Source organism: Bufo bufo, chromosome 6, assembly GCF_905171765.1.
Source record: "Bufo bufo chromosome 6, aBufBuf1.1, whole genome shotgun sequence".
Lineage (NCBI taxonomy): Eukaryota > Metazoa > Chordata > Amphibia > Anura > Bufonidae > Bufo > Bufo bufo.
The window spans coordinates 306,539,330-306,565,111 of NC_053394.1; the positions used below are offsets into that span (position 1 = coordinate 306,539,330).

The 25,782-nt window shown below is 45.2% G+C and overlaps 2 protein-coding genes across 7 annotated transcripts in view; one reads left to right on the forward strand and one right to left on the reverse strand.

Annotated features, from left to right (window-relative positions):
* The window catches only part of LRRC46 (leucine rich repeat containing 46), a 13,096-nt gene extending 2,508 nt beyond the window's left edge, over positions 1-10,588 (forward strand). Inside the window, exons 3-8 of one of the 2 annotated variants that reach the window (XM_040435279.1) lie at positions 2,411-2,519; positions 3,102-3,148; positions 7,536-7,645; positions 7,744-7,813; positions 9,318-9,472; positions 9,584-10,588. In XM_040435279.1, coding sequence (XP_040291213.1) covers positions 2,411-2,519; positions 3,102-3,148; positions 7,536-7,645; positions 7,744-7,813; positions 9,318-9,472; positions 9,584-10,314 — 1,222 coding nt within the window. In that variant the 3' untranslated portion in view covers positions 10,315-10,588. The remainder of the gene's footprint in view (positions 1-2,410; positions 2,520-3,101; positions 3,149-7,535; positions 7,646-7,743; positions 7,814-9,317; positions 9,473-9,583) is intronic. The other variant, XM_040435280.1, reaches the window with a different exon arrangement.
* A 66-nt stretch (positions 10,589-10,654) lies between these two features.
* SCRN2 (secernin 2) lies at positions 10,655-24,514 on the reverse strand. 5 transcript variants are annotated; one of them, XM_040435287.1, is made up of 8 exons: positions 24,395-24,514; positions 20,142-20,313; positions 19,874-20,055; positions 19,346-19,545; positions 17,910-18,125; positions 15,780-15,945; positions 14,493-14,630; positions 10,655-11,451 (listed from the first exon to the last, which is right to left on the reverse strand). In XM_040435287.1, exons 2-8 carry the CDS (start codon positions 20,307-20,309, stop codon positions 11,367-11,369), a joined length of 1,155 nt encoding a protein of 384 aa, XP_040291221.1. In that variant the 5' UTR covers positions 20,310-20,313; positions 24,395-24,514; the 3' UTR covers positions 10,655-11,366. The 5 variants fall into 5 exon arrangements, with proteins under 5 accessions (XP_040291221.1, XP_040291217.1, XP_040291222.1 ...); XM_040435283.1 differs by having other exon boundaries at positions 14,493-14,673; XM_040435288.1 differs by having other exon boundaries at positions 14,493-14,673; positions 24,389-24,486.
* Positions 24,515-25,782: the final 1,268 nt, after the last annotated feature.

Below are 25,782 nucleotides of genomic sequence, written 5' to 3' on the forward strand. Positions count from 1 at the left end.
GAGGAAAACCTTTCCTCCCTACTCTCCAGATCCCATCTCACCACCTGTGCACTTGACCCGATCCCATCCCACCTCATCCCTAACCTCACCACAGTGTTTTCAACCTATTAACCTCTGGTGTCTTCCCCTCTGGTTTTAAACATGCTGTCATTACACCCACCCTCAAAAAGCCTTCCCTTGACCCATCTTCTTTATATAGTTATCGCCCATCACCGGTACAAGGATTTTTGCCAATGCCAGGTGCGGTGCCATTTGCCCCCTCTGTATATATATCCATGGGATGCTGGTGTTAGGGGGAGTTCTGGGGGGGTGGGTGGGAGGGGGCGTAACTTCTCATAGAGGCCGGGCGGCCGGCGGCGCAAGTGATTTATTTAAAAAAAATTAAGTTTCATTTTTTCCGCCCCCCTGTCTCTGCGCCCTAAGGCAGCCACTTTGTCTTCCTTATTATAGCGCCGGGCCTGTCGCCCATATCACTTTATCCATATGCCTCAAAGCTATTTGAACAACATGTCCACCTTGAACTGTCTCTTTGACCAGCTACCATCTGGCTTCCAACCTCACCACTCAACTGAGACTGCCCTCACCAAAGTCACCAACGACCTGCTAACGGCCAAAGCCATATAACATTACTTTGTCCTCCTCCTCCTTGACCTGTCCTCTGCCTTTGACACCGTCAACCACTCCCTTCTGTTACCATCTCTCTCATCTCTTGGCATCACGGACTTGCTTATCATTAATATATCTGTCGAACCTGTGATTTCCATAATTTCACAACTTTTCCTTCTTGGTGTTGCAAATTCAGTGTTGAGGAGTGTATATCAGAGCAGTGATGGCCAGTTTGCAGTGTTCGCCAGCGAACACATGCGAGCTGCCATCTTAACTGACAGGTCCGGCGAGGCACAGGTAAGTCCTTACCTGTGCCTGTGCGCGAGCCGGTCTGAAACAAATGCGGTCTCCGGGAGCAGGCAGTTCCGAGAACAGCCTCCGGGGGCCCATCTCGGGAACTGCCTGCTCCCGGAGACCGCATTTCATTTCAGACCGGCTCGCGCACTCGCCGGACTTGTCAGTTAAGATGGCAGCTCGCATGTGTTCGCTGGCGAACACTGCAAACTGGCCATCTCTATATCAGAGTAACTTCTTATCTCCTAGGCCTACGCTCAATGCCACTAGATGGGTGATGTAACTACTGTATAATGCAGCTGTATTAGGCCTCTTGCACACAACCGTATGGCTTTTTCGGTATTTTGCAGTCCACAAAAAATCCGGATGACGCCCGTGTGCATTCCGTTTTTTTGCGGAATGGAACAGCTGGCCCCTGATAGAACAGTACTATCCTTGTCCGTTATGCGGACAATAATAGAACATGTTCTATCTTTGAACGAAACGGAAATACGGAAACGAAAGGCATGCGGAGTACCTTCCGTTTTTTTTGCAGATCCATTGAAGTGAACGGTTCTGTATACGTAACGAAAAAAAACGGAACGTAAACGGGAAAAAAAAAACGTTTGTGTGCAGGAGGCCTTACTCGTAAACTCCTGATTCTATTTTTTATAATTTTTATTTGTTCACTAGAAACATTCATTGAAAATGATTGTGAATAATGCGTTCCGCATTTTGCGGACCGCACATGGCCGGCGCTATATAGAGAATGCCCATTCTTGTCTGTAAGCGCGGACAAGAAAAGGACATGCTCCATATTTTTTCTGGGGCCGTGCTACGAAACAACGGATGCGGACAGCACACGGTGTGCTGTCTGCATCTTTTGCGGCCCCATTCTGCAAAATTGCGGAACAGATGCGGATCCATTTATACGGTCGTGTGAATGCACCCTAAGACAGATGTCTTACATTTAGACCATTTTCTACACCTAAAAGAGGCGTAAAAAATGGTGAATGAGACGGACCTGCCGGACTGTCCTCCTTCCCGCTCACACCACTCCCACAGGGTGAAGTCGTAAATAGCGGCGCAACTAACCATTGCGCCGCCATCTGCGCCTGAAATACACCTAATTTAGGCGTTTTTCAGTATAGTAAATGACCCCCATAGTTTGTAAGGCTGAGAAAAGACATACATTCATCCAGCTCAGCCTGTTATTCTACAAAGTTGATCCAGAAGAAGGCAAAGAACCCCATGAGGTTGAAATCAGTTTTCAGGCAATAAGATCAATGACCCTTCTCCAGAATTCTAATAACCTTAAGAAGTCCTCTTGATGGCTGGAACCCCATGAGCTAGAAGCTTTCCTGACTCCAGTGTGGATCAATGACCCTTCTCCAAAACTCTAATAACCACTGGCAGAATGGAGGTCCCCTATGGTTTTAGCCCCTTTTTCTGTTCATGCTCAAACCTAGCCCTGGCCAGTTCATGGCTTGGACACGTTTGTAGATTCCTATTCGGTTCTCTTCCTCTGCAGGTCTCAGGCGTTGCTCCATCTACACACTGTGAGGCTGGATAGAGAAGGGATCGCAACATTAAAGCATCTGGAGTTGGTTAAGGAGGTCCAGAACCTGTACCTACAAGAGGTAACCTAATGCCTGCTCCTATCAACAATACACTGGAGGGAGGGGCCCTTACCTGTTATCTGCACGGGGTGTGTCCTGCTATATGACATGGCTTCGGATACAGGCCTATTTCTCCTTTCTTTTGTTCTAACACCCACTTGGTTTGGCAGCAGATAACACAGTGAAGATTCAGGATGGATGCCAGCATACAAGTCATGGCCTGCCTGGATACCAAACCATGTTGCAGCCTATGCTGTGCTTGCATTGTGACATCATACTTTGTTAATAGTCTCCTTATACTGTATGTGTTTGGCTTTTTGCTATGTAAAAACATTTCTATGTAAATCATTTACTGGCATGCGGTGGAGAAGTGCCCAGGGTATGATGGTATCAGGGCATGGCAGCTAGGGCAGCCACTTTATCTGTCACTGCTCCCCCGACTACATTATCACATATTTGATTGTTTCTTGCACATATATCTTGCTATACTGAACTTTTGCTATTAATCTAGAATGGTATAGAATGGGATTTTGAGAATACAGGAATGCCAGCCTCCATGACGACTTGTTATTGCTTTTGTTTTTGTTTTTTTGTTTTTTTTAGAATCAAATAAAGAAGATTGAAAATATAGATGTCCTTAAGAATCTGAGGTGAGTTTACTCGGGAGCCTCCGTATCTGTGTAGTGACTGATATGATCATGAAAAATCTGCTTGTATCACCGCTCCTGAAAATGTCCGCATATCTGAATAGCACTTTTTTTTTTTTTATAGTAAAATTGTATTTTTCACTCTTTGTGCCGTATTCTGAGAATACAGCCTTCTACACATTGGCAAAGTTTGAGCACTTGTCGCTCTGGCAGCGTCTAACCTCTGTCTAGTGAGTGACTGCCAGCTTCTTTGTCGGTAATAGATTGGCAATGTTTGAGAGGCAGAAGTACTAGATTGGCATTAGACTGCCAACTCCTTGACATCGCCCCCATCTCTCATTAAACTGGCAACGTGCTGCGTATCACCGGATTTGCACTAGAAGTGATCTGGACTTACGTGAAATAAAGCAATAGGGTGCTTCCACCCATGTCGTTTTTCGTGCAGTTTTTGAAGCCAAAACTAGAAGCAGATAAAATTTAAAAAAGTTGACTCTTTCCTATATAATTCCCCTGTCCTTAACTATTCACTCCTTATTCTAAAGAGGTTGTACTAAGTATTAAAGTTATCCCCTGGGAACCCCCACCGATCCTGACAACGGGGACCCATAGCCTGACTGAGCGGCAGGCTAAGCATGATTTCTGCCCCCCTATTCATTCTCTATGGGACTGTTGTGCTCAGTTATTTCCCGAAATCCCTTAGAGAATGAATGGAGCGGAAAGGCGCATGATCAGCCTACCACTCCATCCAGACATGGGACCTCCATTCACGGGATCGGGGAGGGTCCCAGCGGTCGGACCTCAGCAATTAGTTAGTTATCCTGTATTCTGTGGGAAAGGGGATAACTTTAATACTTGGCATGAACCCTTTAAAGGGGTTGTCCAACATCCTCCCCAACATCATACACCCCTCACAAAGAGGTTTCATTAAATCTTAAATCTAGACATTCTGTCAAAAACATCAGGGCAGCTAGAGCCGCCACCCTTGAGACACGAGATGGTAATGCCCCCCACTATTATTAAGACTAGATGCCGAAAAGGCGTTTGATAAAGTGTCATGGCCCTTTCTGAATGCTGCTCTATCTCACAGAGGATTTGGCCCGGTATTCTCTGATTTTGTCATCTCCAATCGGATATTTTTAGGGGCACTAGACAGGGCTGTCCTCTCTCTCCTTTACTTTTTAATATCTTGTTGGACCCCCTCTTAAATCACTTACAGCCACTCCACACCTCCACACAACATAGTCATAATTTAGTCGCCCTGGCCGCATTTGCAGATGATATTCTGTTAATCATCAAAAACCCTGAAATCACACTCCCACAAACATTGCAGAATCTTACGGATATTGGACAAGTCTCAGGATATACCCTAAATCTGGAGAAATCTGAAGCCATGCTCCTTAAAGGCCACACGAGACCGAGGTGGACTGCTCATTACCCATTTCAATGGCGCTCGTACTCTATCATACCTGGGGGTACAGATCACCAAGTCACCGGGCAAATTATACAATGCAAACATCGCTTCCTATATACGTGCGCTTGAGGACACATTGGCAGGCTGGCGACACCTTCCTTTGTCTTACATGGGGCGGGCGTACCTTCTTAAGATGGTGGAATTCCCCCGCTTGTTATACCTTTTACATTCACTACCAATCTATTTACGCCCTAGGGATGAGAAGAAAATCAACTGTATATACCGTACATTTATCTGGCAGGGTCGCCGCCCCAGGATACCTTATCTTGTCCTATAACAGCCTGGATTGAATTGGGGGGTTGAACGTTCCTAATATAAGGGCTTATAATATCGCAGCTCTCATGAGAATTGCTATAGACTGGATATGCCACACGTCCATGTTCTCAAATAGGGATCAGGAACAGGCCTTTATACCCGGACTAGCCCTTCCTAACTTACTCCATACCCCAATGGGAGAGATCCCAGAACGAGCCAGGGGAAATATTTTATTAATGTCGACTTGGCGGGCGTGGCAAAAATTGAGAATTCTCAAAAATGTACACCCCCACAAGTCATTACATTAGACGATCTTAGCTAACCCACATTTCCAAATGGGGTCACCACATAGAGATTTTTCTGAATGGCATAAGAGAGGTATAACTTTGCTCGGCCACTTGGTGGACCACGCCACACATAAGATTCTGTCATTTGAAACTCTCAAAACGAAATACCCCACCATTAAGTTCCATTTTTTGTTCCTTACCTACAAGCCAGCAGCTATCTCCAGAAGTTACTACCCAACCTAACCCCTCGAGAATGGAATCTGGCTTTACAGGCCTCTCTCAAACATACTCCTACCTTAAAGGGACATACCACCAGTTACTATACATTTCTAAATACCCATCTAGATTATAGTCAAGGGCAATGGGTAATAACTAAGTGGCTCAACGATATGCCGCAACTAACGGTGTCCACTTTGAATCAGGCCCTGGAACGCAACCTCCGCTATTTGCCGTCCAGTCGCTACCGGGAGATGACCCTGCAGATTTATCACTGGGCATATATTTCTCCGGTACGGGGCCATTGTATGGGCGTCTTTGAATCGGATAGCTGCTTCCGTTGTAGAGGGACAGGAGCAGATATTTTTCATTGCTTATGGCTATCCCCGGTGATACAATCCTTTTGGGGTAAAATACACACATTTACCACCACCCATCTGACGTCAGCAGCACCTTTTGGACCCTCTATGGGCCTTTTTTTGATACATTGATTCGACCACAACGCGGTGCACCCCTGGCAGCCGTAAAGTACTATGTTTAGTAGCAGCAGCAGGGGTCAAGACCATTCTCCATACATGGATCGATCTTACACAGCCACCATTTACGTTATTCCTTGAAAAACTTTCCTTCTTAATGAAGATGGATTGGGTAGAGGCATCTTCAAAAAGGAGGCTCACGTGAATCAATTTTTTGCGTACTGGGAGAGTTTTATTGCCCCTCCGGGTTAGGAGATGTATTCAGAAATGCTTCCAGCTCACCTGGTACCAGACACGAATCCTATTAAATGACCCCCCTATATCAGGTGTGCATGTTTAGATCTTCCATGTACTGAATATGGAGAGGAGATGAATGAGCTGGGCTAATGTTATGTTTTATTTGCTCCGCGGTCTGCAGAGAATTTAGTTATGGTTCTTCCACCACTTTTTCCCCACACCCATCCTTTCCCCCTCCCCTCATTCCCCTTCTAAAAAACCGATGTCGGAAGGTGGCGAAAGGACTTTTAATATATTGCTTTATTGGCTTGTATTGGGACCATCACCAGAGACGTGTCATAAATAATACTGATCAATATTACTGCTCTTAGTAAAATGTATGTTACTCTTTCTTATGTCCACCTTAAATAAAAACATTTGAAAATAAAGGGGTTGTCCCGTGAAAAATATTCGCGAACAGCAATATTTCCAATGAGTGCCTAGATCTGAATACTCTTGTAATTGCATCTAATATAATATAAAATTGTTTAATGTAATCTATCTGTATAGCGCCACCTGCTGTTTGCTCTTTTTCTAATTTCTCTGTCCTGCTCACTGAGATGGAAGCACATGCTAAGTTCCATCCTTCAAATGCCTCCTACTGCAGTAGAAAGCACGCGCCCCCTAAACTGCCAGATTGAAATAAATCTAACCGAACAGTTGGAGAAATGAATGTGGAGATCTCTGGATCCATGTGAGGTACAGGGCTGGTTCTGGCTTAGTTATAAAGAGGTCGTCATGTACTAGATTATGTTTGATTTTCATTTTTTTACATTATTCATGGGACACCTTTAAAGGGTTTGTCCCATCTACCGTTTTCATACTTACCTGCTGCGAGCTTCGCCGTTCACTTCCTGGTTTCCGGCTTGTGAGGCAGGGCGGGCTTAATCAGCTTGATTGAAGGCTTGTCCCGGCCGGGCCACACGCTGTCTTGAACGCGCACGCCGCCGCGCATGCGACATGGTGACTTCTTCCTGGCCAGTATAGTACAGAGCCGGCGTGTGCGTTCGTGGGTCGTCACTATACTGGCCAGGAAGAAGTCGCCATGGCGCATGCGCGGCGGCGTGTGCTTTCAGGACAGCGCGCGGCCCGGCCGGGAGAAAATAAGGTGTCTTCTGCGCAGCCACGGGATTTGGGAGAAGAGCGGTGGCCGTAACTACGGGAGACTAAATTACAATGAGGCAGTGGGGATGAATATTCTCAAGAAGGGTGGGAATTGGCTAATAAAATATATTTACAAAAATGATCACTGTCAAATCATTAACAGATTTAACAGTGATCATTGTGATGGGAATACCCCTTTAACTTCAAAAACGACATCAAAATGGCACATGTAAAAGCATCCTTAATCTCGGGCCTTGTGATTGTTATTTTAAGTGTGGGTCTGAAAGTTCACACTTTTCTCCAAGGTTCCTTAGTCTATCTTGGAACAGAGTGGAAAAAATCCAAAACCTCCGGTGTTTGACAAATCTGCAGTTCCTGGACATTTCCCACAATTTGATCAAGAGGCTGGATGCATGTAAGTCATTCATAAGCTCCATCCTCCAGCAGACTTCAGATAGTAATTACATGTGTGACCGATGTATCTTTCAATCTGTGGCTTTTTGCACTGTACAGGTGAATTACCCCAGAGTCTTCTCATCTTGGATCTTACTGGAAATCCATGCACCAAAGCAAAAGACTACAGGTGAGACATCAAAATCGATAGGGTTGACTAGATTACAAAAAAGGTTTTTTTCTGAAACCGTGCTGCTTTTGTCCAGTGGTTTGTGTCTGTAATTGCAGCTCAGATCCATTCACTTGAATGAGGATGGACTGCCATCCCAGACTCTGCTCATAGACAAAACTGGCTGTGTTTTAGGAAGAAAGCAGATAATGCCTTTGAATGGTAATTCCTCCCAAAATTCATAAATTGTATGTTACGCTGTAAGGGTAGGTTCTCACCTCCATTTAAATGGTCCAGCAGAGGTTGGCCTGCCAGAGCTCACCGGATCTGGCCTAGCCGGATACTGCCATTCACCACTGGACCCTATTGACTATAATGGGATCCGTCCTCTTTCCATTATGAGTGCCGGCTTTCGGGTGGACAAAAATCGCTGCATGCAGTGGTTTTCATCCAGCCAAAACCCTGCACTCATGCCAGAAAGAGGACGGATCCTATTATAGTCAATGGGGTCCGGTGGTGAACGGCCAGATCCGGTGATCTCCAGCCTGCTGCTCTCTGCTGGATTATGAACCTACCCTAAGCTGTGTTAGGTGTAACTGTGCAGCTGTTAAATATTGGTCAGCAGTGTGGTCAATGTAAAACTTTTGACATACATTGGTTGGGGCAGGGGATAATACATATCTGTGTCCCTGCTTTTAATCAATGGAGTGCTGTAGAAATGAACTATGAACACTGCAGGTGTCGCTCCCACAAGTGCACCAGGGATGGGCATACTGCGGGCACCGCGCCAGGAAGGTTGCAGTGCTTTAGGCTCAATGTATGAACAGCCTTCCAGTCCCACCATCTGCAGTGAGTGGCAGCTATAGCAGAGGTATGTATTTGCTCCTGTCCCCTACCCCTACCTATGTCTGTCAGCAGTTTTGCATCATTTACCTCCCAAATCTGTCACCAGGATAATCGCTATTGAAGTAAAGCCATGGCCTAATAGCACTTAGTACCTTATTTCCAGATGTGCCTTTGTTTCAGCAATAGATGTTTATCTTCTGAAAATCCAGTTTATTTGGTATGCAAATGAGTCAGTAAGGGGCCCAGAGGGGCGCCACTCTTGCAGGAAGGCGCCCAGGCACGCCTCCTGCTAGTGCCCAAGCCCACCCTCATGCTGGGAGCAGGGATAAGGGGGCAGAGTTGTGGGCAGGAGGGGTGGGTGGACACATTGTGGCCGGAGGCGTGCAAGAGTGACGCCCCTCTGGGCACCTTACTGGCTCATTTGCATACCAAATAAACTGGATTTTCAGAAGATAGAAAACATCTATTGCTGGAACAAAGGCACATCTGGAAATAATGTACTAAGTGCTATTAGGCCATGGCAATTATCCTGATGACAGATTTCCTTTAACGCCCATTGTGAAAAATATTCTCTTTTTAATGAAAATGAATGTGTAGTTCTCACAGCTCCTTCCCTACTGTAGACATGAATGTCATGAGATCCTGAGCTACTTGATTTTTAATTTGTTCCTCTAATCAGACCTCAAATACTAGAGGCCTTGCCTTTACTTCAACAACTGGACGGAGAGACAGTGAGGGACTCTGCAAATTCAAACTCTCTAAGTGACGTTGAGGATGAGCAGGATGGAAGTAGTAGTGATGACAGTGATGAGAGTCTGCCCTTTGATGTTTTAGGTATGGTAAGCTGTGGCAGTGCCACATCCAGACATTCACACTCGTTTACACATTAATCTAATAGCCCTGGACACTTGATACTGTCATCTTTGATGCGCTCTTCTCCTTTAGAAGGTCTCTCATCTGTGAGCCAAGAGATGATACAACGGTCCTACCAGAGAAGGGACAGGGCGCTAAGAGAACATGAGGAGCGTTTATCAGAGCTCAGTGATACCCCAAATAAACAGCTACTCATTACAGCCCAGAATGCCACTGCCAACATAGTATCTCAAGAATGTTCATCCATGTCCCTGAAGCAAGCATCAACTTGTGCGACCAAGCCACAAAATGCTATGATTTCTGAAAAAAAGCATCAGAAATCTGCTTTAGTCAAAAAGCAACTCAAAGATCAGCAGAACAATGGCACCGCAATGCCACCTTCCAAACTAATTGCGAGAAATCAAGAGTCTGTCTCTACCAGGAAGCCGGGGAATGGAAGGTTAAGTGAAGGACTAAACAGGACCTCTTGTAAAAAATTGCTGCCTTCTGCTCCTCAATCAAAACCAGATACAGTTCCTTCAGTAAAAACTCCTAGTGCACTTAACACTCCTCAGAAAGAGAGACAGGCTATATCTGCTCCTTCCACCAGGAAAATGAATGCTGTCCCTACCAAAAATACATTGCCGGCACCAGAGAAGGTCTCAAGTAGACATAGCCCATCCACTGTTTCTTCAAGATCTCAGAATGAGAGACAGGCAACATCCGCACCTGTCAAGAAAATCTTGCAGTCGCCAGAGAAGCTGGCAATGACTCGGCTCAAAGTCAATTCTGGTGCACAGGGAACTCGAAAAAAGTCACCTTGATTATTTTGGTTTCCAGATAATTTTATAATTGGCCATTGTTTTAACAACATGTATTAAACAGATAATTATCATTGTTGTTACTGCTTGGAACAGTAATGTCATCACATTGTGCAGTGACCCAACCGAGTAACGCAGCATGAGCTTCTTAATTGTATTTATATAGCGCCACCATATTCCGCAGCGCTTTACAATTCAGAGGGTTCATGTACAAAACAAAAGACATCACAAAGTTACCGTCTAATATACAACCGAAACACTAGGAGTGAGGGTTCTGCTCGCAAGAGCTTACAATCTATGAGGAAGTGGGGGCGACACATAAGGTAGTTGATCGTTATATAAAGTAAAATAAAAGTTGGGGGGGGGGAGGTTAGTAGGGGAAAAGTCAGTTTAGGAAGCATAAGCCTGCCTGAAAAGATGTGTTTTTAAAGGGCTTGTCCAGGTTTAGAGCTGAACCCAGACTCGCCCCCATTTTTACCCCTCCGGCCCCCCTAATGTTCCGATGCTCTCCCTTGCTTTGCGCTGGATCGCACATGGGAACGGCTTTTTTATTTATGTTTTTAACACCACTAGGCAGAGGCGTCCACCTAGCAGTTTTGCCGGTGACATCACCGGCTCTGATGGGCGGGCTTTAGCTCTGCCCTAGCCGTTTTACAGGCTAGGGCAGCGGTAAAGCCCACCCATTAGTGCCGGTGACATCACCGGGCTCACTGCTGGGCGGAAGCCTCCACTAAGCAGTTTCTATAGAGAGCAAGGTACATCACCAGATCCAGCATGAAATGCTCCGATGCTCATATTAGGGGGGCTGCCTGGGTGAAAACGGGGGTATGTCTGGACAACTCCCTTAAGGCACGTTTGAAGGTAGAGAAGTTGGGAATTGACCTGATATTCCGGGTAGCATTCCAGACAGTAGGTGTAGTTTAGGAAAAATCTTGAAGATGGGAATGACAGGTACGAATTATGGAGGATGTTAGTCTTAGATCACTTGTATAATGCAAGTTCCTGCTCCACACAGTGTAGAAATAGATCAGACAAGTCTGAAGGGTCAGGAGTCTCTATTCCACTGAGAAGATTGTTGACGAGTTTAAGATTTTCAGCTTCCATCTTCCTTTGCTTGTCCTGTAGGTTCCTTTGATTATCCTGCGTAAAGAGAAGTTCACACGATCATATACAGCAAAGCATGTTCCTTTTACGATGGTGAAGATTAGAAAGGATGGCAAACATTGTACAATGACTTCTAAAGTCCCCATTACACTGCTCGTCAGTGGAGAAGAAAGACGCATTTACATGCAGCCAGAGGTGGACTGGCCATAGACCCTACAGGGAAATTTCCCGGTGGGGCCGATGCCCAGGGAGCTGCCCAAGCCCTCCTTACTGCCACTGGCAAAGTACATAGTCATCTGATGCTCTCAGCGGTAAGGGGTTGTCCAAGTTATTTTTATTGATGAGCTATCCTCACAAATAGTTCATCAATATCAGATCGGTGGGGGTCTGACACCCAGCACTTCCGCCAATCAGCTGGTTGAAGAGAAGTCACACGCCATGTCAGCGCTGCCTTCTCTTCATTGCTCTGATGTTGATAGTGAGCAGGTGTAATTACACCTAAGCCGTCCCATTCACTTCCATGGGAAGTAATGACACCTGCTCACCGCTGCAATGACGATGGTGAGGAAGTAAACAATGAAGGGGAGGCAGCACCTTCTCTTCAACCAGCTGATCAGCGGGGGTGCCGGGTGTCAGACCCCCGCTGATCGGATATCGATGACCTATCCTGAAGATAGGTCATTAATAAAAACAACTTGGACAGCTGTTTAGATGGCACAATCTGCTGTCAGCAAACGATTTAGGTGACTGCACCAACGATCTATTAGCCAAAAAACGAGCATTTCACTCGTTCCTCGGGTAATCGGCGGTACCTTTACTGGCGAACAATGGGCAGTGTAAAGGGACGTTTAGAAAGACAAAGACTTAACGATATGTTAATACCATAGGGCTGGCTTTAGGCTTGTTTCACATTTGCCCTATGACATAGAAAAATATATTATATTCTTTATTTCATCATATATAAATAAATGTGTAATCATAAAGAATGGGGACAAAACATTTAGATATGGAGCAATATCCTCCACACTAAGTATGGATCCGAAAGCGCCAACATAACTCCCACAAACGATGGAAATGTACATCACACAAAGGTTAGTAGGCTTATACCAATCCTAGTAGTATCAAGAAGTAATGGGATCAAATCTACACAATAAGGAGGGGATGAAGTAACATACCCATTCAAGGGGTTAACCACTCATAAGTCACTATAGGACCAGGAGAAACAGAAAAGAGAGAACCCCAAATAAATATAACAAAAAACCGAGGTCAGGTTTTGGATATGTCGATGCGCGTTTGTTTCGCCTTAACTTCGTCAGAGCTTCCTTGCTGTCTTACATTTAGACCATTTTCTACGCCTAAAACAAGCCCCCTTTTTTAGACCTAGCGGGCGCTTGATCTTTAATTCATGTATCCTTTATTTCATCTCTGTAACAAAGGACGAGTTTCGGCCCGTCCAGCCTTCGTCAGCTGACGCGTACATTGTTACAGAGGATACATGAATTAAAGATCAAGCGCCCGCTGGGATTTCTTTGCTACATTGTGGATTGTTCCTTCCCGTGTAGGCGTCCCACGAGGTTGAAAGTGCTGACCACTCTTGACTACGGACCCTTTTTAGACCTGGCCTAAGCTGGCAGATTGGGGCACAAAGGACCTTTCTGTTTAATAAATCACCCCCTTAGAGGTTAATTTGACTAAAGCCTCATGCACACGTCCGTGAAACACGGACCGTGTGATACCAGCCTGGATTTCTTCTGAGTGCAGGAGCGCACGGCGTCATGGGTTTCTATGACGCCGTGCGCTTCCTGCTGCTACCGCAGTAGAGTAATACACTGGTAGAAATCTCTGGCAGGCTGTTTCGGCAGGGAGCAGTCTGCCGGAGATGTCAGGATCTGGCACTACTAGGCGCTACCTGACAACTGCTGGTCCCCATTATGGCGCCTAAACAAAAAATCTACGTCACCAGAACACTGGTGTAAATGAAAATACATTTGTCTTTGCTGTTGGCCACACCCCTTTCCCATCCTTGCCACGCCCCTTTGGGAAAAGTGTAGAGGGCAGCATAAAAAGAGGCACTTATCACTATTTTCCCCAAAAAAGTTGCATAAAAAAAACACACAGCTTGCGACTTTTTAAAGCCACTTTTCTGTCGCAAAGGGAGATGCTAAATCTCCCCCTATGTTTTATGGAGAATGAAGCAACAAGAAGTAGCAACCACATTATAGGCAGGCAGCAACCAGACATCCAAATTAAAGGCTCTCCAAAGTTTCACAACCACTTTAGCTGTATGTATGCAGCTGCTGTGCAGACCTATGCGTCTCCATGGTTACAGAAACCTTGGGGGAGATTCATCAAAACTGGTGTAAAGGAAAACCTAGGCCACGTTAACATCTCCTGCGAACGTTTCTGGCAGGTTGTCCTCTGTTCCTTGGATCTGCTGGATTCTACAGATCACTGCCGGATCCAGCGATGATCTGACTGCTTTCCAGTATAAATGCTGGGTTTTGGCAGGACAAAAACCGTTGCATGCAACGGTTTTCGGTTGGTCAAAAGCTGGATCCTTTTGCCGCAGATGCGAACAGGGCCTGACTTAGTTGCCCACAGCCACCAATCAGATTCCACCTTTGATTTTCGACAAGAGCTCTGAAAAGTTAAAGGTGGAATCTGATTGGTTGCTATGGGCAACTAAGCCAGTTTTACTTTACACAAGTTTTGCTAAATCTCCACCTTGTTTTTAATCAAGACTTTTGGCTTTAGGTTGGCAAGAAGACTCGGCAGTGGAGTAAGACATGGCTGCAGGATCAGACTGCACAGGGTTTGTTTGTAGTCTGTCACCATGGAGACACAGGTCCGTTTAGGAGATGTGTTTATAAAATTGTAACATAATTGTATCCAAGACTATTTGCAAAGTTGCTTCTTTTCAATTGGAGATCTAAAAATGGTTGAAAAAGTGCATATTACTATGTGAGGTAGTAAAGGTGAAGCACACCCTCCCCCCTCAGATGTGAATTGGGATCTGACAATGTGGCTGACTGGTTTCTGCAAATGCTTAGCAGTGTTAATATTGCCGTCCTTCATACCTCATTTCCTTCAGATGCCTCGAGTGCCTTCTGATGATGCTTGTAGAGCTCATGCCTTCTGTCCACATGTGTCTGAAAGCGAGGGGTTTGCCTGAGAGGGTCATTTTCTCCAAAAGTGGGCGACAACACCCAGGGCACCTGTGTCACCCGTGGACCAAACACAAAAGGCTTGAATACAGACCTGTGACAAACATGAGCACAATCAGCCATACAGTTTCTTTAAAATGGTTGTACAGGATTATACATATAACATAACTGATTTCGACCCAGAATAGTGCCATACTTGTCCATGGGCCGGGTCTGGTACTGCAGCTCGGCCCCACTGACGTGAATAGGTCTAGGTCACAACACCACACACAGCCTGCAGACAGATGCGGTGAGGATTTTGGAAGAAAGCAGTTTTTCTAATCCTGGAATTAATTAAACAATGCACACATATACATCTGCGCAATATGCTGGGTGATGCCTGGGGCTTTTTCACACTCCGGTAGGGATCAGCAAAAAACACCTCCGTCTTCTAGATAATACAACCGGCTGCATCCGTTATGAACGGATCATTGTATCATCTTTTAAAAAGCAATGACGGATCCAGCACTAAAACTATTGTAAGTCAAGGGGTGTCCAAGAAAACGGATCCAGCACCATTGACTTGCATTGTGTGTCACGCCTGATCCGTTTTGCTCCACTTCCAATGCCGGAGACAAAACCGCTGCTTGCAGTCTGTCCAGTATGGGAACGCAACCAAATGGAATGCATTCTGGTGCACTGCGTTCTGTTCAGTTCGGTTTTATCCCCATTGACAATGAATGGGGACAAAACGGAAGCGTTTTTCTCCGGTATGGAGATCCTCTGCCGGTTCTCAATATCGGAAAAGTTAAACGCAGATGTGAAAGTAGCCTGAGCCTGACATAGAGACCAGTGCAAGTCAGCCACCAATCAGGCACCCATTATAACTTGATTATGTTCCATTAAAGCAATGACAGGTTGTTTCTTCCATTCAGTACATTGGCGAAACCACATCAGTACATTGGCAAAACCCTGACAAAACTTTTTCTGAAATGTTCCTGCACCAAGTGACACCTTCGGTGGCTCTCAAGCAACACAGCAATGCTGGAGGTAGGTAACAGTATAGCATTTTTGCTGCACTTTAATCTATCTGATATCTGATTATCTTAGAAGCTGAGCTAAGTGTGGAAGGTAGGTGTGCCAGGTAATGTAGAGTACTTGGAAGAGAAACTGGACTTTAGTTATTTTAGGAACACAGCAGAGCCCCTGCACAACTCTAACCTGGACGGATCAGGTGTAGCAGTCAGTAGATGGATGCAAGGTGAATGAGGACAGCGAGGAAGCACAGACACCATACTGGATGTAGTACGGAAGCCCCCAGAGTCCATACAGATCCCACTCTCCTTATCTCTCAAAATTTGCATCATTGACTCTTCTGTGATGTTCCCTAGAAGATAATTACATGGATTTAATGACATTGTTATGGTCACTTTGTTCTGTTCAGGCCTCTTTCACACGACCGTATGGCTTTTTCAGTATTTTGCGGTCCGTTTTTCACGGATCCGTTGTTCCATTTTTTGTTTCTGTTGTGTTTTTGCGGTCCGTTTTTCCGTATGGCATATACAGTATACAGTAATTACATAGAAAAAATTGGGCTGGGCATAACATTTTCAATAGATGGTTCCGCAAAAACGGAACGGATATGGAAGACATAGGGAGTACATTCCGTATGTGTTACTTTTTTTTTGCGGACCCATTGACTTGAATGGAGCCACGGAACGTGATTTGCGGGCAATAATAAGACATGTTCTATCTTTCAACGGAACGGAAATACGGAAACGGAATGCATACGGAGTACATTCCGTTTTTTTGTTTTTTTTGCGGAACCATTTAAATGAATGCTTCCGTATACGGAATGCAAAAAACGGCCCGCAAACGAAAAGAAAAAATGGTTGTGTGAAAGAGGCCTCACTTTGTAATTTATGGTAGTACGCACTAATTAAGGCCTAATTCACATGATTGTATCCGTTTTGCGGTCCGCAAATCACAGATCTGCAAAATACGGATGTGGTCAGTGCGCAGTCCGCATTTTATTTTGCAGACATATTCTTTTTGTTGGAATGGACATATGGATGATCTGTGTGCTTTCTGCAGCCATATGTCCGTTCAGCAAAAAGATAAAACATGTTCACAAAATGCAGTCCATTGAATTCAATGGGTCTGAAAAAATGCGCACGGTGGTGGTCGTGTGCATGAGGCATTATACAGTGAGGTCAGACTGGTCCCACAGAAGCTACATGTGGCCATCAGCCGCCATAGAAATAACCATGAGACGGGAGTGCTCCTGTATACGGAGTGCTCTGACCATCCATAAAGAACAGCTTGTCTGTTTTCCACTGTTTTGAGGGCACTGTGGGCTCTTTCCCATAATGAACATTTTTGAAAATGAATCTCCTGCAGATGCTTTCTACTCTGACATCTCTTTCTTGTATTGAAGAAGGCCGGTCTTGAGTGACTCCTTCTGCTGCTAAGGGACCTGGCCTGCTAAGGGACTATGGCCATTGATGGGACTGAGTCCTTCTGCTGCTAAGGGACCTGGCCTGCTAAGGGACTATGGCCATTGATGGGACTGAGTCCTTCTGCTGCTAAGGGACCTGGCCTGCTAAGGGACTATGGCCATTGATGGGACTGAGTCCTTCTGCTGCTAAGGGACCTGGCCTGCTAAGGGACTATGGCCATTGATGGGACTGAGCTGAAATGCCTGGACACAGCGCTGCGGATCACTGAAGCACCGTGGCCCATTCAATAAGCTGATTGGTGGGAGTACCTGGAGTCAGACCCCAACTGATTTGATACCGGTGTTGTTTCAGCCACTGTGCACATTTTCATCTCATGCAGCTCGGGGAAGCCTGTGTACTTTACTGTGGGTTTCATTCCTAGTAAGATACTGATGTGAAATATTGACTGTGTGAATGTGGCCTTAGGCCCGATCCAGGCAAACAATGTTAAACTCGTCCATGTGCCAGCCACAATAAGTGGACTCCTTTTTAAAAGGACTGCACACAGATGGCATTGCTTTTTCTCATAAACCCATTCATTTGAATGGGCGAACCTAGTGAGAAAATTGGACCAAAACAGAGCATGCTGTGGTTTCTCTGCCCGGACCAATAATCTGTGAGGAAAGTCGTACACATGGATTGGCCCATTGACTGTAATATATCAGTGGTCAGTCCGCGTGCTGTCCGTTCTACACTTCTATAGCACCCAGATGTGAACTTCACTTGTCTGAAAGGTCCTCAGAGCTGTAGGTAGATAGGGGGTATCAACAAAAGATGCTGCTGCCCTAAAAATGATCAGAATAGGATGAAACAAATAGTTAAACTGCCTGTGTGGCAGAACATTGCTCTTCACCTTCTCGTTTGTGCAGCAGTTCTTGCCCGGCCTTGTATCTTGCTTTTGCTGCCTCCATACGCACTGGCTGTGTCTTTAAAGAATAGACAAGTCTAAAGTTGAACTCTTCAGTGCCATTCCACCAACCCTGTGCCAGGGCATGTGAACGGAGCTGAGGGTGCTCCTGCCATATCATGGTGCCAATGCTCAGCTGGTTAGAAATGTTCCGAGCACCCTCTGTGTAGGCAAAATATTAGATTGTTGGTTGTCATTCTATGAAATGCTTACCTTTTGAATTATTCATGCTTTCCTACCAAAGCAAGAACTGGCCTACCCATGATTTCAAACTTCTCTACTTGGCACTATGCAATGCTAATTATGACCCTTGGTGATCCTTTAGTTGTGAGTAGGGGCAAGATGATCTGCTTCCCAAGACATTGCCACCCCCCATACACTTGTGTCCGTTTTAGGGTACGGCCACACAGAGGTTTTTGGGAGGTTTTGAGGCAGAGCTGCCTGCGGGATTTTCTGCCAAACCCAGAAGTGGATTTCAAAGGAATCGGAAATATAAAGGAAGTAATTATACTTCTCCCTCCTGGTGGATCCACTTCTAGCTTTGGCAGAAAATCCCACAGGCAGATCTGCCTCAAAACCATCTCCAAAAAAACTGTGTGGCCATACCCTTAAATTGGACCTAAGGGCTCATGCACATGACTGTCTGTCTGTATTTTGCGATCCGCAAAAAATACGGATGACATCTGTGCGCATTCTGTATTTTGCGGAACGGAACAGCTGGCCCCTAATAGAACAGTACTATCCTTGTCCATAATGCGGACAATAATAGGACATACGGAAACGGAATGCACACGGAGTAACTTCAGTTTTTTTTTGCGGACCCATTGAAGTGAATGGTTCCGCATACGGTCCGCAAAAAAACCAGAACGGACACGGAAAGAAAATACATTCATGTGCATGAGCCCTAAAGGGAATAATTGATTGTTAGAGTTCCTGTGTATGGAGTCAATATCCAGATTCACTCAATGGGGGTCATTTACAAAGACCAGAATTTTAGGTTGGTCTTTGTTTTCCCCCTGCCCTGGCGGATGAGACTCAGGCCTTGTTATAAATTAGGTGCACCGCCAGCAGTCCATAAACCTGGAGTTAAAACTACTCTAGCTCCTGAACGGAGTAGTTTCTATTCTTCTTTCACTCTCTCGCCACTTCCAAGTTTCGAGTGCGGCACAAAAACATCCGTGCAACATTTTGTCGCAATAGCGTTCATAAAAGGGTCTTGCGACTATTTTACGCCTGCATCCCGGGAGACGCAGATGCTTGACTGTCCCATTTGAGTTGTTACTCACCCACAGAAAGGGAAGAAAATCTTCCAGACAAGCAGATAAGTGAGTAAAAAAAAAAAGTTTTCAATTTATAGGATAACGACTTTAATAAAGGCTTACCTGTAATTCTCTCAACTGCCCAGTATGGACCAGCAGTCTCAAGCACATATGCCTCCAAGCGGTCACACAGCAAGAATGTGTTGTGGTACATGAAGGGCTGGGGCTCCTCCTTGCAGCTCCCTCCCTGTCCATACTGGGCGAGCAGGTCAGTGATTACCTTGGCAGCGACTTTAGCAGAAGGGGCGCGCTCCAGAGCAAGTCTGCACAGAATAGTGGAAAAGAATGATGGCTTATGTGATGTCCGCACAACTGTGCTTTATGCAGTAAAATACACTTTGAGGGGAATATGAAGTGCAATAGATATCTAGAGATACCTTACATGCTGTGGTCTGCTAATATAGGGTTGCACACAAACATATATTTTTTTTTTTTTGTTTTTTGCGGTCCGTATATGGAACCATTCATTTCAATGGGTCCGCAAAAAAAAAAGAATTTTACTCCGTATGCATTCCGTTTCCGGACCGCAAAATACTGAAAAAGCCATACGGTCGTGTGCAATAGGCCTTAATAGTGGTTTAGATTTCTCACCTGACCAAATCCATGCCAAGGAGAGCATCATACTCTTCTACAGGTTCCTTAGTCCACACAGCTTCATTTCCGATGCAGACCCCCATTTCATTAGCACCCATTTCTGCACCCCACAACCATGCTGGACGACTTAACAGTACAGCTAGTGTCTTTGGTGTCTGCTCCACTTCTACGTAGGTACACTAACCAATAAATGTTAGAAATGAATTACACAATTTGATAGACATACCGCTAATTTGTATTATTGCTAGGGGTTGATCCATCTTACCATGACCTTTGACCCTGGTGGGTGGGTGGCAGCCCCATAGTACACAATCTCTTGGACCTCCAAACAAGGTCGGTCCGAGTTCTTTGCAAAAATAACAACTGGTGAAAGTGAAGCTGGAGGAAGCGAAACAAGGCAGTCACAAGAACTGGGGTACTCCGGTATGGACATGTTGCTGTAGACAGATGAAACGAGGTGTTTAGCACATTACAGTTATTCTTTCTTTGTCCCTGATAAGAAAGCTGTTCCCGTGTGTCTGCAGGATTTAAAGGGTTGTCTGCTTTGGAAAATCCCTTTTAGGCCAAGTTCATAACACTATTTAGTTTTCTGTTCTGATCCGTCAACAAATAAAAAACAGATCCTGTATTTTAAGCATCCGTTATGCTCAGTTATGCATATTTCGCGTCCGTTTTAGCCATTTCCGCCTAAGATACGTTATTTTGGACGAAAAAAAAGTGCTGCAGATCAGAGGAACGGAAAACGAAATGGTGATGTGAACTCGGCCTCAGTTATAAGTGACGGATTGTACCCTGTGATTTGCAGAGGAATCAAGCAAGTGCATGGATATATTTACACGTGGTGGATACACTGCAGATTTTCCATCGCTTGATTGCGTGTTTATCTTCAGCGAATCCCTGTTCAACAGAAATCTTTAGTAAATGTTGTCCTCATGCTTAGGAAAAATTCTGCAGCTTAAAGGGGCCGTCCAACCCAGATCTCAGAGTGGCTGGACCCCTGGTGGTGATCATACTTACCTTGTCCCTAATGCTGGGTGCCTGCTCTATTGCTCCACCACCGGCTCTGTAACTTTTATGTCTCAGCATCAACATCCTGTTGATGGTGGGGCACTTGACCGCTGCAGCCAATCAATGGCCGCAGCAGTGACCTGTCACCCATGCAGAATGTCACTGGGTCACGTGCCACACAGGTGATTGGCTGCAGCAGTCACAAGAGCCGGAGTTGGAGCGATCAAGCCGGCCCAGCGGTGGGGACCAGGTAAGTATGATCACCACCGTGGGTCCAGCTACTCTGAGGTCTAAAAAAAAGTTGGATTACCCCTGTAAATTGAGCCATGGTGCTAATTTTTAAATAATTCCACTGCATATTTGCAGCCAAAACCACAATAAATCGACATGTAACATGTGCATTTTGCCTCGGAATCACAGCAAAATTGTTTGTGGAAAGCCCACTGTGGAAAATCCACCATCTGTGGCTGTACCCTATAAGTCCTCTGCAGTACCACCACAGGAAAAACAGTGAGACCTATCAATCAAGACAGGCCTGGAGAAGCTGGTGGGGAGCCACCTTCATAACTCTTAGGCTGGGTTCACACGGGCGTTGCGGGAAAATGTGCGGGTGCGTTGCGGGAACACCCGCGATTTTTCCACGCGAGTGCAAAACATTGTAATGCGTTTTGCACTCGTGTGAGAAAAATCGCACATGTTTGGTACCCAAACTTCTTCACAGAAGTTCGGGCTTGGGATCGGTGTTCTGTAGATTGTATTATTTCCCCTTATAACATAGTTATAAGGGAAAATAATAGCATTCTGAATACAGAATGCATAGTAAACTAGCGCTGGAGGGGTTAAAAAAAAAATATATATATAATTTAACTCACCTTAGTCCACTTGATCGCGTAGCCCGGCATCTCCTTCTGTCTCCTTTGCTGAACAGGACCTGTGGTGAGCATTAATTACAGGTAAAGGACCTTTGGTGACGTCACTCCGGTCATCACATGATCCATCACCATGGTAAAAGGTCATGTGATGGATCATGTGATGACCGGAGTGACGTCACCACAGGTCCTGTTCCTGCACACAGCAAAGAAAGAAGACAGAAGTGATGCCGGCTGCGCGATTAAATGGATTAAGGTGAGTTTAATTATTATGATTATTATTTTTAACCCCTCCAGCGCTATTTTACTATGCATTCTGTATTCAGAATGCTATTATTTTCCCTTATAACCATGTTATAAGGGAAAATAATACAATCTACAGAACACCGATCCCAAACCTGAACTTCTGTGAAGAAGTTAGGGTTTGGGTACCAAACATGCACGATTTTTCTCACGCGCGTGCAAAATGCATTACAATGTTTTGCACTCGCGCGGAAAAATCGTGCATGTTCCCGCAACGTACCCGCACCTTTTCCCGCAACGCCCGTCTGAAAGAGGCCTTAGGGGGCCTTCACATACGGCAGATTTTGTGGCAGAAAATTCTGGAGTTCCATTCACCTTAATGGGCCTTGCACAAATCCATGTGCTTGCTGCCCCATTCAGATGAATGGAAGCGATTTTCATTCGCAGAATTTCTCTGCCACAAAATCTGCCACGTGTGAAGGCGCCCTTACTGCTTAAAAACAAGCCAGGAAGGAGGAAGAACAACCACAAGTGTTGCTCCCTTACGACTTCTTTCCATCGGCTCAGCTTGATTGACAGATTTCAGCTGTTTGAAGGTGCCGTGCAGCCATTAACAATAAAGACGAAGTAAATCCGTGCAGTCTGATTAGTTTAATTAGAGCCCGCTGCAGCCCTTACAGCTGCGCAGTTCTCCAACGCAGCACTGCCGCGCGGTGTGGTCTTACACTAACTGCTGTGTGACTGATAACTGATGTGCAGCGAGCCGTGGAATAACAGGGCCTGTGGTCATCCTGAATACCTGGCATCGTACAGTACAAAACAATGGAGGCAAAGTACAAAGTCAATCATTTCAAGAAGCTAAACCCTGGAATTTGCTGAAACCGAGGCTATTAGAACCTGCGTCCTGTACTCGTGTCCCTGGCTCCCGTAACTATCCTTCCTTGTAATGCGTTTTAAAGGAACACACAGACACATAGATAATATGGTCTTTATTATATATATGGGTATATAGCAGTGTTAAACCTGCGCAGGCTGGAGGGGCACCTCTGATTGCCTGGCACTCAAGGTTTGTGACCACCACGAATCTTAAAGGGGTATTCTCAGGTGAACATCTGTGGCATAATGGTAGGATATGGCAGTTGAAGGATGAAACTGAGCATGTGCGGCCTTCTCAGTAAGCAGGACAAAGAAATGAGAAAAAAACAAACAGCAGATGGAGCTATATAGATACATTGCATTGAATAACTCAGTGACTATGCTAATTTTTTAATTACATGCAATTACAAAAGTATTTAGATCCACGTGCTGGTTTGAAAACTGTAGAATATTTTTCATGGGACAACCCCTTTAAGTCAATTGAATGGGGCTGAGCAGCAATACCAAATACAGCCACTAAACAATGGACGGCGCTGTGCTTGGTGAGCTGTGAAGCGCCGCAGTCTCCTCAAGCAGCTGATCAATAGGCGTCCTGGGTGTTGGACTCCCACCGATTAGATACTGATGACTAGGGATGAGCAAACTTGTGTTTTCAAGTTCAGCGTACAAGGTTCGGGTTATCTAAGAATTCCGTTATGGATTCCACTACCACGGCCCATACGCAATTCTTAGATGTCCCGAAGCTTGTACACCGAACTTGAAATCACAAGTTTGCTCATCCCTACTGATGACCTATCCTGAGGACAGGTCAAGTGTAAAAAAAAAAAAAAATCTGAAAACCCTTATTGATGATAGGTCATCAGTATCAGATTGGTGGGGTCTTACTCCCGACAACCCCCCAACTGAATCGCAACGCTCCAGCGAATACCGTGTCCTCTTCATTGTTTACCATGTACAGTGCCGTACATCTATCTGGACTGTGTGGGCAATTGTATGGTTACGGTGTTATTTGTCAAATTGTTTGAGCACAATACTTTAGCCGGTGCACCCTGACTGTGATCTCAGCACCCTATTATCAGTGGCACCCTGCACTTTCAGACTCCGCCCCAGCAATTCAGACAATTCTGCAAATCTTATAAAAGTTCCAAAAGTTCGGTCACTGAAAGGGTTAATGCTCACCAGTTTTGACATCAAATTTCCTTTCTGTTATGATTCAAGTTGAAAAGTAAAAAAAGAAAAGATCAGACAGTCACAATTGATCAGGGTGCCCCTTTTAGTTACATTGCCCCCCCTCTCAGGGGATACATTGCCCTGCCTCCTCCTGTCTCTGCACAGAAACATGTACATCCAAGTGGTGACAGTGCAAACTGAGAATGCAATAGCTGGACAGGTGCAGGTTACAAAGTTACCAAAAATAATAAACTTCACAATATTTTAAGCCTTTCCGCATTGTGCCAGTATTGTCTGTGCTTCTGCCCGGTTATAGCCCACATTATAATACTTCTGAATACTTTACCTCCTCCTCCTCCTCAGGTCTGTACGTATAGCTGGTGCTTCGGATACGGCTTGTTCAGGCAGAGCTGTGATCAGGCTGAACTCTGGAACTGTCAAGGCCTGACGGTGTAGGCCGCACAGCTACTTAGTGCCCCTAATGGATGAAGCTGGAATTACATAATTTTTTTTTTTTTTTGCTTGTGCAGGTTATCATCATCACAATAATATAATTTCTTTTTAGCAAATAGAAAGAACAGATGTAGCAGAGCTGAGTGTGTCAGTTATGTATTTCTTTTGTGCACCATCTCCCACAAAAATGTTAATTCTTTAGCTCTTTAGAAAGGTACACAATGTAAAGTGTAGTGAGGGTAGTCTTCTCACCGGTGGCTGGATCTGTAAGTTATCCTGTCATTTTAGCTATATTACCAGTATTCTGACTTTCCTACCGACATAACGTCTCGCGTGGGCAGGAAGTCACTTTATCTATTCGTTCCTATGAGAGCTTCGATGTCAGTCTCATAGGAATGGAGACACTGACTTCCTGTCCAGACATTTAGGGGCATTTCTGAAACTGTATGCACCAAGGCATGAAAAAAGAATGATTTGCAACTTTTCACTTCTCTCACAAAAGTGAGTGCTGCTTGGCGGGATAATCCAAGGAGAGAAAACAGCAGCGTCTCTAAGACCTCGGCAACACTGCAAATGTTTTGGCGCGACTGATTTCGAATGTCGAACTACAGCTCCAGTCCGAATGCAATCTCGAGGACTGCAGCTCTCAATCAATAGTTAAAGTCAGTCAAGCTACAAAAAGTAGTTTTTCACCAACATGTACGGCTGTTTTCAGGAGTAAATGTTGGTAAATTTGTTGGTGACGATGCCCTGGCCCAGCCGCCACCATGCGCTCGCCACTCCTAAGTGTTGAATTCAGTGAAAAACCACCCATATGACAAAATTTTGTCGCACTAGTGTTTCAAAAGTCTCAAAAAAGGGGGTTGGACATGTTCGTAAATGACCCCCTCTGTGCCAGTCTAAAGGCTCCTTTACATGGGCCATCGACGCAGGAAATTATGCAGAACCATCGGTTTGGGAACCAGGGACAGCTGCTGCAGCCGCTTATCCCCAACTGTTTACATAGGACGATCTGCTGCCCAGAAGCAATGAATTAGGTGACCACATCAGCAATGCTGTCACCCAATGAATGAGCATGTTTACACGGGGCAATTATGGGGAACCAGCTTTCCTAGGTACCCGCCTTCCCGATAATTGCCCCTTTTATTGGCCTGTTTTAAAGGGCCTTAAAGGCGTTGTCTCACGTCAGCAAATGGCATTTATCATGTAGAGAAAGTTACTACAAGGCACTTACTAATGTATTGTGGTTGTCCATATTGCCTCTACGACCACAGATACGAACGAGGT